Below are 15,633 nucleotides of genomic sequence, written 5' to 3'. Positions count from 1 at the left end.
ACCCTGCGGGATGCGGACCTGAAGGCTTTTTTTTATTGTTCAGTAGTAAAACGGGGTCTCTGTAATGGAAGACACCAGGCACCTAAAATAAGAGAATTAAATCAAAATTGTACTAAATTCTGAGACATACCCCAGCCTCCATACCCCTCCTCTCCCACTTGATTTTCAACAAACGTCCTATGGGCTCAAGATCTTCCAATCAACGTTTAAATATCCCCCCACTTACATATGAGCAGATAAGGACCACTAGACATCCTAGGAAAGCCTCTTATTATGAAAGAGCACAAAACCAACAGGAGAAAGAAAAAGGAAACTTGAGGGAAACAGATACTGCAAGGGAAGAAAAACTTAAAAAGATTATTAATATCAGAGAGTTGGAAGATGATACTGGAATAATAAAACAGATCATTTTGGCAGCAATTTAGAGTCATTCAAAGGCAAACAAAACTGAAAACGTTTTAGGAAAAAGCTGACCAAGAACACCTGAACTAAAGTAGCAGTAATGGCGATGAACATCTAAAAAACGCAGGCTCTAGGCCCCTCCTAGAAAACTAGGGGATGAACCTCTGGGGATGGAGTCCAGGAATTTGGAAATCTTCTAAAATATCACTCCTTGCAATTCTGATGTAGCCAGCCGGGTGCTGGGGACTGAGAACTAGAGGACACAGGGTCTAATCGGATGTAAGAGGGTAAGTGGGAAGGTTAACTGGCTGGCTGGGTGGATGATGGTGTCATCCCAACATAGAAATATAGACAAGATACACTTTTGCCCACTTCCAACCTAAATACATAAATAAGGCTGTGTCAGTTTGAGTAGCCCATGGGACATCTTGGAAAAGTATAGCTGGCATGTGGAGATATTTTTTGCTTAGATTCGTACCACAGTTTCCTTGTCACCAACAACTACGGCTGCGAGAGCGTCCTTTTTTTTTCACGTACTGTTTTGATGCAGAGCTGAATTCGCAATCCCTCCCACGGCTAAAACCCCCCAAACAAAAAAATCCCGATTACTCTGCCACCAGACAGTAGCTTTAAAACACCACTGTTACTACCCTTGACGCTTACTGTGATAATTGACATATCTCCAACTGTAACAATTCCCTTGGAAACAGAAACTTGTATTCAGGCATATAGTTTACAAAACTCCACCACGGACCTGCTTTAATTTCTTTACAGGTCCTAATAAATGCTCCTGTCAAATTCCTTATCGTTTCAATCTGCTTCCCAATTAAAAGGTCAGCATCATGATGACAGGAACGTCGTTTGCAGGCGTCACTGCTGCAGCCATATCTCCAGCACGTTTGCAGAAAATGTCATTGGTTGAAGGCCAATAACTCTCCTATTTCACAATGATTTCATCTCTCTTCACATCAACCCTAGGTGATGTTTTTATTCTCACCTTATGAACGAGAATACTGCAGCTCAAAATTCAAGTCTTGCCCAGAGTTTCTTGGCAAGTACGAAAGGGTTATGGCTACAAACTGGTCAGCTCCAAAGTCCTTGCAAACCCTGTCCGAGACCATGCGCGACCCCAAGGAGCGCCTGAGCAGATAACCAAAAGTGAAAAAGCCTACAGAACTCTTCTCTCAAGTTGGCGCTTCGGCTTCAGGAGAGGCCGGGTCAGCTCGACACAGCCTCCCTGGGGTCGCTCGCACTGACGTCACATGGCGACGCGGAAGATTTGCGTATGGGGCCTCGCTCTGGGGGGATAGCTTTACGGCTTCTGGGAGCTGCAGCTTCGCGGTGAGAAGTATCCGTGACTAGCCGTCCGGGAAAGGTCCGAATGCGAACAAACCTAATCCGCGAGACTTGCTAAGTGAGTCGCCGCAGGGCGCGGTGTCCGGCGGGGGTCGGTGTGAGGGAGGCGAAGTGCCGTGAGGCCTAAGCCTGCTTCCACACGCATTTGCTCAGCTTCAGGACCACTGCCTGGCCTCGGATTTGATACATTGGGGTCTGGCGTGCTGGTGTGGTGCAGACTAACCCTGACCTGTGTGTACACTCCTGCGTCACTAGCCTCCGTCCCTCCGTCCCTCCATTCAAATGGAAATAATGTGCTCTGCGCTCCGCTACCCCCTAGAGTGGTTTCGAAGAGCAGTGAAGAAATGTTTAGGAAGCTATAAAGTGCATTGCTACTCGCTGCATACCGTAAATTAAGAAGCAGGTGGATTGGGAAAATAAAGTTTCTAGATTATTTATCCATTTTTAAAACAACCAGCCGGGCGCGGTGGCTCACGCCTGTAATCCCAGCACTTTGGGAGGCCGAGACGGGCGGATCACGAGGTCAGGAGATCGAGACCATCCTGGCTAACACGGTGAAACCCCGTCTCTACTAAAAAATACAAAAAAACTAGCCGGGCGAGGTGGCGGGCGCCTGTAGTCCCAGCTACTCCGGAGGCTGAGGCAGGAGAATGGCGTGAACCCGGGAGGCGGAGCTTGCAGTGAGCTGAGATCCGGCCACTGCACTCCAGCCTGGGTGACAGAGCGAGACTCCGTCTCAAAAAAAAAAAAAGAAAACAACCAGTGACCTAGAGAGAGGCCCCATACCAGTAGAATTTGTTGACACTCTTAAGATCTCTATTGACTAAATAGCAGCTTCTACGGTTGTAAAGTAGCAAATATCTTAAATTTATTCCTTTTACATATAAAATCTGCTTACCAGAGTTTGCTTTTTTTTTTTTTTTTTTCCTTTTTACAGTCTCAAACATTTGGGCATTATTAAGTATTCTCTACTGCAGGGAATGTTATTTGTGATTCATGAATGAAAATGAAAACCTGAGGCCGGGCGCGGTGGCTCAAGCCTGTAATCCCAGCACTTTGGGAGGCCGAGACGGGCGGATCACTAGGTCAGGAGATCGAGACCATCCTGGCTAACACGGTGAAACCCCGTCTCTACTAAAAAATACAAAAAACTAGCCGGGCGAGGTGGCGGGCGCCTGTAGTCCCAGCTACTCAGGAGGCTGAGACAGGAGAATGGCCCGAACCCGGGAGGCGGAGCTTGCAGTGAGCTGAGATCCGGCCACTGCACTCCAGCCTGGGCAACAGAGCGAGACTCCGCCTCAAAAAAAAAAAAAAAAAAAAGAAAATGAAAACCTGAAACAACAAGAATGGATTTTACCTTAAATCTCTGTAGCAACTTTTGGGAAAATGGAAGGAAACATCTTAATTATCGTATAGATGTGTAGGTACCCTTCCGCACTACCTGTGTTGCGAAATAAACTCATTCCTCATCATTTGAGCGCGTGCTGTATAAAGCCTTCCTTATATTTGCATAATGATCATTGTATGTCTGAGGAAAGCTTAAAATTGTATCTTGTGCATAAAAAAGAGCTGATATGTATAGAAATGCTTACTAAAATTAATGTAAGTACCAAAGTTGCCTTACATGTTTAAACTTTATATTTAGAAATCACAGCATTTTCAAACTTAAAGGTCTTGGCAGTTATTGGTTCATTTTACTCTCTTTAAGATTTTTTTTTTCTAATTCATGTTAATTAGTTGATATAAATGAAAATTGAGTCAGTCAGGAAATCAGTTCAAATAAAAAAAAAGAAAATTTAAAAAAAAAAGAAAAAAAGACTTGGCTGGGCGCGGTGGCTCCGCCTGTCATCCTAACGTTTTTGTAGGCCAAGGTAGGTGGATCACTTGAGGTCAGGAGTTGAAAACCAACCTGGCCAACATGGAGAAACCCCGTCTCTACTTAAAAAAAAAATAAAAACAAAAATTAGCCGGACGTCGTAGCGCGCACTTGTAATCCCAGCTACTCGGGAACTTGAGGTGGGAGAATCCCTTGAACCTGGGAGGCAGAGATTGCAGTGAGCCGAGATCGCGCTACTGCACTCCAGCCTGGGGAACAGAGCGAGACTCTGTCTCAAAAAACAAACAAAAACTTTACTGAAATAGGCTACTTGGTAAATCTTACTTGCTTTAAAATATGGAAAATAGAGTTCACAGAGGGAAAAAAATAACCTTTACCTTCAAGGAAACACTGTGAGTTTTTCTTTTACCATTGATCCCGAGTGTTTCTTTCTTGAAATACTGTTTCAAATCTTCTTTTAGTATAATCTGCATTAAGAAACCCAGAGAACATTGCATTGATATACTGCTTTATTGAGTTGTAATATTATATTTTCAGTCTAAATGAACTTATTGGCAATTTAAAAATAAAATATACAGTATGAAGAGTTTACTTCTTGACAATTATACAAGTATGACTTTTGTAAAATACTGATATTATAGTAATAATAAGCACTGTTTTTATATATAGTTGTCTAGAACTGAATGAATAGGAATAGAGTTTTTTACTTTTCTTCTGTCAAAGATTGATTTTGCTTTCATCTGAGTTCCTACTGGAATTTAAAAACAAAGTTTATTTACATTAATCATTTTGTTTTATTTTTATTTCATTTACTTATTTATTTATTTTGAGATGGAGTCTTGCCCTGTCACCCAGGCTGGAGTGCAGTGGCGCCATCTTGGCTCATTGCAACCTCTGCCTCCTGGGTTCAAGTGATTCGCCTGCCTCACCCTCCAGAGTAGCTGGGATTACAGGTGCACGCCACCTTGCGTGGCTAATTTTTGTATTTTTAGTACAGACAGGGTTTCACCATGTTGGCCAGGCTGATCTTGAACTCCTGATCTCAAGTGATCCGCCCCCTTTGGCCTCCCAAAGTGCTAAGATTACAGGCGTGAGCCACCGCACCTGGCCACATGAGTAATTTGAAAGTCACCATACAATATTTTGACTAATTTATCTTAACAAATCTGTAACAGTTACTGAAGGAAAGTGAAAAAAATTAAGTGTGGGGTCCTTTAAATTTGATTTTATTGATTAATTTTTTATATATTTCATATTTACATTGTGGTCCGTTGAGAGAGAAGTCTCCATTTTTACCTGCTTCATTTTCTTTTTTTTTTTTTTTTTTTTTTTGAGACGGAGTCTCGCTCTGTCGCCCAGGCTGGAGTGCAGTGGCGCGATCTCGGCTCACTGCAAGCTCCGCCTCCCGGGTTCACGCCATTCTCCTGCCTCAGCCTCCCGAGTAGCTGGGACTACAGGCGCCCACAACAGCGCCCGGCTAATTTTTTGTATTTTTAGTAGAGACGGGGTTTCACCGTGGTCTCGATCTCCTGACCTTGTGATCCGCCCGCCTCGGCCTCCCAAAGTGCTGGGATTACAGGCGTGAGCCACCGCGCCCGGCCTTCATTTTCATCTGTGTATACCACTCCCCTCCCAAATTTTTTTGATGCTCTGACCCAGCATAGGTTGATGTATCAAGTTAATTTTCAACCTCATTGTCCTCAGTAAAGTCACCATAGACATTTCATAAGTTCAGAGATTCTTCATTTATATATCTTTGATATAATTATTTTCATGAGACATGATTATAGAGAAGTTTCTCCCTGTCCCTCCACCGAGCTCACTAAAACTCCATCTCCCCCTAACACTTCTGTATATACACAGGGTTCTCTGCTACAAATTGATGTTTAGATAAACTTCAGTGAAATGACTCTTCAGGAATTGGTGCGCAAGGCTGCCTCCTGTTATATGGACAAAGTAGCTGTATGTTTTGATGAATGCAACAACCAGCTTCCAGTTTACTACACCTACAAGACTGTGGTTAATGCTGCTTCTGAATTATCAAATTTTCTGCTGTTACACTGTGACTTTCAAGGAATTCGGGAAATTGGTCTCTACTGCCAACCTGGAATAGACTTACCCTCTTGGATTTTAGGGTAATATTTTTTAGAACTGTAAATTTGATGTTACTCCAAGCTAATGTAATTTTTTAATAGAGTATATTGCAAGTTACTGTTCTATTTACTATTGGATTTTTCTGTATTGTTTGGTCAATTGTAGAGAGGCTAAAGAAGTTTGCATTTCCCCTAGTATTATTTTTAATTATTTAAATTAATTATTCTGAGCTTATTTAGGAGAGACTAGAAGCTTTTACTAATAGAACATTTAAGTATCTCCAGAATATAAGGGCTTCATTAATCTGTTAAAGGAAAGCAATTATGACAATTTATAACACTTTGTTGTTAGATAAAAGAAAACAGGATTTCACAGATAACATGACTATGTTTTTTGTCCACAACTGAAAATTTAAGCACTAAGGTATTCAATAAATCAGTAAATTAGAGTTTTGGATAATAGTTGATATAGATTGAAATATGAACCTGTTGGAAGACAGATATTTGCAAAATGTTTAATCATTTTGTAATGATTCCAACAGATATTTGCAAAATATTTAATTATTTAAATTAATTAATTATTTAAATTGTTCTAGAATGTTATCCTCATATAGTGATTTCTATTCTAGAACGCTGCAATAAATATAAACTGCCAAAGAAAGAGTTTATTCATTCTATATGTGTCTTGGTAAATTAATTATATAAGTATAAAGCAAAAGATGTTCAAAAATTTACTTTTGGCCAGGCACAGTGGCTCACACCTGTAAATCCCAGCACTTTGGGAGGCTGAGTCTAGAGTATTATTTAAGGCCAGGAGTTCAAGACCACCCTGGTGACTTAACAAGACCCCATCTTTATAAAACAATAAACAAAAACAACAACAACAAACATTTACTTTCACTCAATTATTGACAAAATTTATTGAGAACTTACTATGTGCAAAGATCTGATGTCCTTAAAGTATACCTGAAACTACTTAAAATGCTTAACTTTTAAAAATCTTGTATTTCTTTATATTAAGTGATGAGAATTTAGCATAGTAAATACTTAGGGTTTTCATGAAGAAAAGATAAAATGACAGTGTTTATTTATTTATTTATTTTTGAGATGAAGTTTTACTCTTATTGCCCAGGTTGGAGTATAATGGTGTGATCTTGGCTCACCGCAACCTCCGCCTCCCGGGTTCAAGCAATTCTCCTGCCTCAGCCTCCCAAGTAGCTGGGATTACAGGCGCCCACCATCACCCGACTAATTTTGTATTTTTAGTAGAGACAGGGTTTCTCCATGTTGGTCAGGCTGGTCTCGAACTCCTGACCTCAGGTGATTCACCTGCCTCAACCTCCCAAAGTGCTGGGATTACAGGTGTGAGCCACTGTGCCCGGCTAAAATGACGGTGTTTATTACCAACTAAGTGTCAATGAAAACATTGGAAATTTCTGATCAGCAATAAAGCACTCCAGAAACCAGAAACCATTTTTATGCTGCTACAAAAAATATAGGGCATAGAGAAATAGAAATGCTTAAACAAATACTAAATCAACAGACATTCTGTGCTGACTGTGTACTTTTTTCTCTAGAATTCTCCAAGTCCCAGCTGCTTATGTACCTATCGATACAGATTCACCACCATCATTATCAACTCATTTTATGAAAAAATGTAATCTAAAGTATATCCTTGTTGAAAAAAAACAAATTAATGTAAGTCTAGGTGTTTCAATTGTTTTCTGCCTGTATTACATTTATCTTTCAATTGAAGCATTCCTTCCTTCTCCCATCTGGATTCCTAAGTCTGCTAAATGTGGCAAGGTTTCTCAGTCTTTGCACTATGACATTTTTAGGGTTGAGTAATTGTTGTGAGGAGTGTTCCATACATTATAGGATATTTAGCAATATCTTTGACCGCACTCACTAGACTTCAGTAGCACTTCCCAGTCGTAACAACCAAAAATCTCCAGACATTGCCATTTGTCCCCTGGAGGGGCTCTCCACCCCTCATACTGCATTGTGAACCACTGTTCTGTGGTATGAACAGATCTGTTAGCCTTATAATAATATATTATGCATTGTTTTGAATTTCCTTTCTCTTTCCAAAGTATTTCCTATACTGCAACATTTTATAATACTTGAAACTTTCATATTTATGGCAATTACATTGGTCAGCAACACTGAAGAATTATAACAAAGCTTGCATTTTGAAAAAGAGACTGGTACTTAGAAGAGATCTTTCCAGAAAACTAAATTTATTGTTTTTTATTTTTAAATGATTGCCAACCAAAGATATAACCAAGAAACACTGCTTTGGGGGCAAGAATTATATCCTCAGCAAGACGCAGCCCATGCTTCATTATTTATTTATTATTTATAAAATACTGTTTTACTAAAGGGGAAGAACATTATAAAAATATATTCAATTTAGCCTGTTTTTGCCATTTTCTATATGAGCCAGTTTGTAATGGGGTAACTTAAATGCGTTATTCCCTCCTGCCCCCCCACACTGTGTGTGTGTGTGTGCGCGCGTGTGTGTGCGCGTCTGTGTGTATATAAGAAATATCAAGAACTTGAGATATATGGGTTACTTTCTAGAGACTCAAAAGGGTTTTTTTGTTTTGTTTTGTTTTTTGAGCCAGAGTCTCACTCTGTTACCCAGGCTGAAGTACAGTGGGCAGTGGTGCGATCTCAGCTCACTGCAACCTCTGCCTCCCAGATTCAAGTGGTTCTTGTGCCTCAGCCTCCCAAGTAGCTGGAATTACAGCTGCATGCCACCACACCCGGCTAATTTTTGTATATATTTTTTTAAGTAGAGACAAGGTTTCGCCATGTTGGCCAGGCTGGTCTTAAACTGCTGACCTCAAGTGATCTGCCCGCCCCGACCTCCCAAAGTGCTGAGATTACAGGCATGAGCCACCACACCTGATCTGGTTAATAAATGTTTTAAAAATAAATATTTGTTAGGGTGTAGCCGAAGTTTCCTCTACTCCTCAAATTGGTTATTCCATTGTTCGTAAGTAAGCAAAACTGAAATGGGGATGTGATGTTTATTTTTCTTAGCAACCTTAGTGAAAATTTTATAAAGGGTAACTTAGTATCAGTATTAATTGTCAATATCAAGGTATTCTTTATGACCAGTAGGAGTTGGGCATAGCAAAACCCAAGAACGAACAAGTTGAGCATAGCAAAACCTTGCTTCCTATCCCATGATTTTGATGATGGTGTAAGTGTTCTTCCTTCATTTAATACTGAGCAATCAGTATTTTTAAGCATCTACTGTACGTATCCATTAAAGCAATAGTTCTCAACTGGGGACAGTTGGCAATGTCTAGACATATTTTTTATTGTAATGATGGAAGTGGGGTGCTACTGGCATCTGGTGGATGGAGGCCAGGGATACTGCTAAAAATCCTACAATGTATAAGACAGCACTCCACAAAGAATTATCTGGTCCAAAATATCAGTAGTGTTGAAACTGAGAAACCTTGCACTAGGGACAGAATGATTGGGAGGGCATTGGTATATAAGCCTTCCAGTTTTTTATAATGTAGTTGGAGAGAAAAGTTATTACTCCTGAACCCATAACATCTACATAGTGTGATAATTGTCCTAAGTGAAGTAAACATAACCTAGTAGATATAGTAGAATTTTAATGAGGAGGGATGATTTTGAGCTCGATCTGAAGAGTATGTAGGCCTTTAATTTTGTAAATATTACAGGCCACACCACATTCCCTACCCAATGCATACACATACACCAAACACGCTAAGAAAACACTGTAGGCTTCTGGGTTGTGACCTTTTTCTCATTATTTATGTTGATTTATTTAATGTGAAAACTTAGGTTATATTTCATTATGCTGTTGTTGTCAACCTAAAAAGATATATTCAAAGAAACCTTACTTTCAACGTGTACAAATTTAGCTTAGCATCTCTTCATCCAAACTCACTTCTGCATTAATTCATCTCCATCCACCAAATCACCTGGGCCAGAAACCCAACAATTTTCTTAGACTCAGTCCACATCCAGAAAGTCACCATGTCTTATTTATCCTTTGCTCATAGACCCTTTCTAACCACTCCTCTTGCAACAGAATAGTAGTTCAGGACCATATAGTATATCAGAATTACTGCAAAAGACTCATTAAATGATTCTCACTTAGCAGAATCTCATTTATTATTCTGTCCTTGATAGAGTCTAATCTATGCTGTTGCCACCTTCAATTGGATCCTGTCACTTACAGGTTAAGATCTAAACTCCTTTGTGCTGACTGTACAAAATTATTAAGGATTTGCATCTCATCTCCTATCAGCTACGCACCTCACCTTTTCCCTTTCCCCCTCCCCATTCTTTACCTTAATTGGAATGCTTAATGTTCACATATCAGCTTTCCCAGATCAGATCCTCAATGTTGGTTGTTTGCCTGAAGTGCCCATTTTTATTATTTGGAGAATAGCTCCTTATAACAAATATTACCCATGAAGCAATCTCTGACCTAGGCAGAGTTCAGTTCAGCATTCTCTGTTCCCATTAACATTTCAAGCCTGCTTTATTATCATACCACACTGCATTATAATTGCTTTTATATGTCTGCTGTTTTGGAAAATAGATTTGAAAGTAAGGACAGCACTTTGCTCTTGGAGATTTATTTATCTTTTTACCCCTGGGTATATAGCAAGTACTCCCCCCAACTCCCCAAAAAAGTCATGTTGAATGAGTAAATGAATACAGTTGGCCCTCTGTATCCAGAGGTTTCCCATCCGAGGAGTCAACCAACTGCAGACTGAAAATATTTGGGGCCTACGCCTATAATCCCAGCACTTTAGGGGACTGACGCAGGAGATCATTTGAGTCCAGGAGTTTGAGACCAGGTTGGGTAACATAGTGAGACCTCGTCTCTGCTAAAAATAAAAAAACTGTCTGGATGTGGTGGTGCACACCTGTAGTTCCAGCTACTCAAGAGGCTGAAGTGGGAAACTCACTTGAGCCCAGCTGTTCCAGGTTGCAGTCAGTTAAGATTTCACTGCTGCGGCTGGGCGGGGTGGCTCACGCCTGTAATCCCAGCACTTTGGGAGGCTGAGGCGGGCGGATCACGAGGTCAGGTGATCGAGACCATCCTGGTTAACACGGTGAAATCCTGTTTCTACTAAAAAGAATACAAAAAAATGAGCCGGGCGTGGTGGCAGGTGCCTGTAGTCCCAGCTACTCGAGAGGCTGAGGAAGGAGAATGATGTGAACCTGGGAGGCAGAATTTGCAGTGAGCCGAGATTGCACCACTGCACTCCAGCCTGGGCGAAAGAGCAAGACTCTTGTCTCAAAAAAAATAAATAAATAAAGTAAAACAATAAAGATTACACCGCTGCACTCCAGCCTGGGCAACAGAGAGAGACCCTGTCTCAAGAAAAAAGAAGAAAATATTCAGAAAAAAAAAAAAACCCAGTGCAACAGTAAAAACTAATACAAATTTTAAAATATAGCAACTATTTACATAGCATTAATTAGCATAGTTTTATATTAGTTATAAGTAATCTAGAGATGATTTAAAGTACATGGGAGGATGTGCCTGGCTTATATGCAAGTACAGCACCATTTTATATAAGGGACTTGAGTATGTTCAGATTTTGGCATCTGAGATGATCCTAGAACCAATTCCCCCATGGATACTGAGGGATGACTGTATTTCATATTACTTCTATATAAAGAAGAATATCTTTTAACATACTAATATTGTAAACTTTGTCCCCCATTTCACACAGAAATTTAAATCTTTTCATGAAACGTTATTGAGCTACGATACATTTACAGTAGAACATAATGACCTAGTGCTCTTCAGACTTCACTGGAAAAATACTGAGGTGAACTTGATGCTAAGTGATGGAAAAGAGAAATATGAAAAAGAAAAAATAAAAATCAGCGTAAGTTCTGAGCATGTCAATGAAGAAAAAGCAGAACACATGGATCTGAGGCTAAAGCATTGCTTAGCGTATGTACTACATACATCAGGGACTACAGGGATACCGAAGATTGTCAGAGTGCCTCATGAGTGTATAGTACCAAATATCCAGCATTTTCAGTAAGTTCTATTCTTTGACTCTTTCTTAGAACCTATATTTTAGGCCAGGTGTGGTGGCTCATACCTGTAATCCCAGCACTTTGGGAGACTAAGGCGGCAGATCACTTGAGGTCAGGAGTTCAAGACCAGCCAGGCCAACATGGTGAAAACTGTCTCTACTAAAAAAATACAAAAATTAGCCGGGCGTGGTGGTGGGTGCCTGTAATACCAGCTACTGGAGAGGCTGAGGCAGGAGAATTGCTTGAACCCAGGAGGTGGAGGTTGCAGTGAGCTGAGAATATGCCACTACACTCCAGCCTGAGTGACAGAGTGAGACTGTCTCAAAAACAAAACAAAACAAAAAAACCTTGTATTTTAAAGGGGAAAAATAATTTTAAAACTTTTGGTTTTATAACTCTTGTTCCTAAATTAATAATCCTAAGAAGTAATTAAGTCTTTTTTGTTTCAGCTGTATCTGAACTTTAGTTCTCTGCAGACTAGGCCCTTCACCTGTTTCATCCAAGCCTAGGGCCAGACACGGAACAAACAAATGATGTGATTAGAAGCTTTGCATCTTAATTATTAAATAAAAAGGGAGAAAGGGTTTTCCTAGCAGAGGTACTAGCAGAGTTATATGAGAATGAAGGAGTTTGTCCTGCTAGAATGTCAGAGCAGGGCTGAGGAAACAGTAAAAGATCAGGAGCCTGGTATGCCCAGTTGAAGGCTGAACTTAATCCAGTAGATGATGGGGAACCACTAAAAGATTCTCATTTTATTAAGTTCCCTCTTGTAGTAGTATTGTGGTGTTTGACTTGCTGATGTGGTCAAGAGATTAGAAATCACCAAAGTTGACATTCTTAATTTGCCAAGAGAGAGAGAAGGAAGTGAACCTTAGGGGTGTAGTCCTAGAATATCAAAGGAGGAGGATACAGAAATAGAAACCTCATGAGACACGTATGTAATTTTATGTGATTTTAAGTTTTATGTAATGTTAAATGTTTAAGTAATATTCAAAAGTAAAATTGAATGAAAAGGGAAGAAAAAAGGATCAAGTGAAGTTAATTTTAACAGTATATTTTATTTAATTCAGTATACTCCAAAACATTACTTCAATATGTAATCAATATAAACATTACTAGTAAGGTATTTTGCATTTTTTATGCTAATCATCTTCAAAATCTGGCATACATTTTATACTTATACATCTCAATTTGGACTAGCCACATTCTTAGTGCTCAGTGGACCTGTGGTATTGGATGGCACATGCAGGCCTGGAAAGAAGAAATGGTTAAATGCTGGTAGAGAAAGATGTCTGTTGTAATTGACAATATAGTCTTTAGTGACTTCTTAAGTCCCCAAGGTTGCAGATAGATTACATTAGGCTGGAGATAAGAGGATAGGAGATAACGAAATAGAGGTCATAAAAGTCAAATGTTATTTTCTAGAAACTGGTTTTAATGGAAAAGAGGGAATTCTGGGATGGACATAGGTGTTTTGTCTTTAAGATTGGAGAGGTTGGCTGGGTGCAGTGGCTTACGCCTGTAATCCCACACTTTGGGAGGCTACGACAGGAGGATCGTTTGAGCCCAGGAGTTCGAAACCAGCCTGGGTAACATAGTGGTACTCCCTCTTTAAGAAACACACAAAAAATTAGCTGGGCGTGGTGATCTGTGTCTATAATCCTAGCAACTCAGGAGGCTGAGGGGGAGGGATTGATTTAGCCCAGGAGGTCAAGTCTACAGTGATCCGTTGTCGCGCCACTGCACTCCAGTCTGGGTGACAGAGTGAGACCCTATCTTAAAAAAAAAAAAAAAAAAGATGAGCAGTTTATAGGCTGAGGGTAGGGAGTTGGTAGAAAGGGTTGGTTTGAATAATGGAGTAGTAATAGGAATATTAACAAAGGAGTAAGATACATTTAGATGGGAGGGAATGGCATTATTTAAAATACTGAGTGGAATACCTCTTTTTTTGATACCCTCAAAAAGATTAGGATAGTAAAGTACATTTCTTGGTGTTAGAGGAAGCCAGTAGGTTTTAACTTTTGTATGAGGCAGAAGGCCAAGTCATACCTAAGAGTGTGGGAGGTGAGGTGGGGATGGGGATGTAGGGAACTTGAAGAAAATGAAGCAGATAAGGAATCTGGGGGAGGTGGAGAGACAGTTGACCACCAGGCACTGGCCCGGCAGTGGTAAGAATGGTCTGTGAAATGGGAGCAAACATTTACTTAATGAGGGTTGAAGGGTTGATTTATGACTAAATTATACAAATTTCTTGATACTTGTTTGGTGCTTCAACTTAATTCAATTGATTTGCCTGTTAGAAATCCTTTTTTGGTTTGCTTTTATGTTCTTAAGTGAGGTGGCAAATAATTCGATTCTAGAGAGATGAAATGTTAAAATATTCAATTTAAAAATTAAAACAGGCGGGGCGCGGTGGCTCACGCCTGTAATCCCAGCACTTTGGGAGGCCGAGGCGGGCGGATCACAAGGTCAGGAGATCGAGACCACGGTGAAACCCCGTCTCTACTAAGGATGCAAAAAATTGGCCGGGCGTGGTTGTGGGCGCCTGTAGTCCCAGCTACTCGGGAGGCTGAGGCAGGAGAATGGCGTGAACCCGGGAGGCGGAGCTTGCAGTGGGCCGAGATCGCGCCACTGCACTCCAGCCTGGGCTGGGCGACAGAGCGAGACTCCGTCTCAAAAAAAAAAAAAAAAAAAAAAATTAAAACAGTAATGTTAAATTTTCTGTTTTAGACTTAGATCACTAAACTAGGGAGTACTAAATTTCAGACACATATTAGAACAATTTTATCTCTGTTGCTAGCTCCCCAAATATTACCTGAATAACCTATTAATAAGACAGTGCTAGCTGGGCATGGTGGCACAAGTCTGTAGTCTTAGCTACTCCAGTGGCCAAAGCAGGAAGATTGCTGAGCCTAGGAGTTTGAGGCTGCAGTGAACTGTGATTGAACTTGGGCAACTGCAAGACCCTGCACTCCAGCTTGGGTGACAGAGCAAGACTCTGTCTTAAAAAAAAAAAGACAACGCTGAGTTTTCTTGTGGATGTTGGTAAGAGGCAGCACTACCTCCACAGAGTATGATAGCTGCAGAAAGGGAAGGACTAGGTTTCATTTATTGAAATTTCGAAGTCTAATTTAGATAGATCTTTCAAATCAGGGGATTAATTTTAAGGCTTGGATAAGGATAACTATTTTTTAAACATTTAAAAATTAGTTGTTTTTTTGACTTTGCATAAGTTACGTAACCTTCGTGAACTTCAGTTTTCTCCATTTTAAAATGGGGGTGGAGAACTTTTCCTCTACCATCTGTGACGCAGTATCTGACTGAGAATTAAACTGACAAAAGACAGATTAAGAAAAAAAGTTTATTCCTATGCATATAGCAGTTTACAAAAGAAATGGAATTGCATTTTATTAAGTTCATTTAAATGTATTTGTAAATTTATTTGTTCATAAAATTTCTTTGTTCATAGGAAGAACAAATAAATTGTTTTGGAAAGACAAATGAGTTTTCAGGAAAATAAACAGGAGATAAGAAAGTTTGTGATAATACTTGGGTATGCAGGTGCAGTGGTCTTTCTGTCTTCTTCACAGCCATAACACTGTCTTCAGAGAGGGGATTTATGGTAGGTTTACCCTTGGTCTTCCTGGGAGTAAAAACTGCTCTGAAGAAGAAGTTTATGGCAGCCTCATTTGCCAGAAGTTTCTGTTTTTAGTCAGATAAGGGAAGCTCCAAGAAGGTTTCTTCTGCATTTGTTGAGTCTCAAATGTCCTCTTTTTTTTTTTTTTTTTTTTTTTTTTTTTTTTGAGACAGAGACTCACTGTCGCCCAGGCTGGAATGCAGCAATGCAGTCTTGGCTCACTGCAACCTCTGCCTCCCGGGTTCAAG

General features: G+C 40.1%; 1 protein-coding gene across 11 annotated transcripts in view; it reads left to right on the top strand.

The window, feature by feature from the left end:
* Positions 1-1,683: 1,683 nt before the first annotated feature.
* The window catches only part of LOC105463548 (aminoadipate-semialdehyde dehydrogenase), a 45,113-nt gene continuing 31,163 nt past the window's right edge, over positions 1,684-15,633 (top strand). For 5 of the 11 annotated variants that reach the window (XR_011621193.1, XR_011621194.1, XM_011710719.3 and 2 more), the window contains exons 1-4: positions 1,684-1,816; positions 5,459-5,730; positions 7,266-7,386; positions 11,433-11,749. Coding sequence is in view for 9 of the 11 variants with exons in the window: in XM_011710719.3 (XP_011709021.1) it covers positions 5,501-5,730; positions 7,266-7,386; positions 11,433-11,749 (668 nt within the window). In the remaining 2 variants the exon portion in view is untranslated. Of the gene's footprint in view, positions 1,817-3,094; positions 3,179-5,458; positions 5,731-7,265; positions 7,387-11,432; positions 11,750-15,633 lie in introns of those variants that run through there. The other 6 variants (XM_024787266.2, XM_011710717.3, XM_071093401.1 and 3 more) reach the window with 5 other exon arrangements.

This window comes from Macaca nemestrina, chromosome 3 (assembly GCF_043159975.1).
Source record: "Macaca nemestrina isolate mMacNem1 chromosome 3, mMacNem.hap1, whole genome shotgun sequence".
In the NCBI taxonomy this organism is placed as follows: domain Eukaryota; kingdom Metazoa; phylum Chordata; class Mammalia; order Primates; family Cercopithecidae; genus Macaca; species Macaca nemestrina.
Note: the sequence above shows the minus strand (reverse complement) of the source record. Positions and strands in the feature narration are given on the sequence as shown.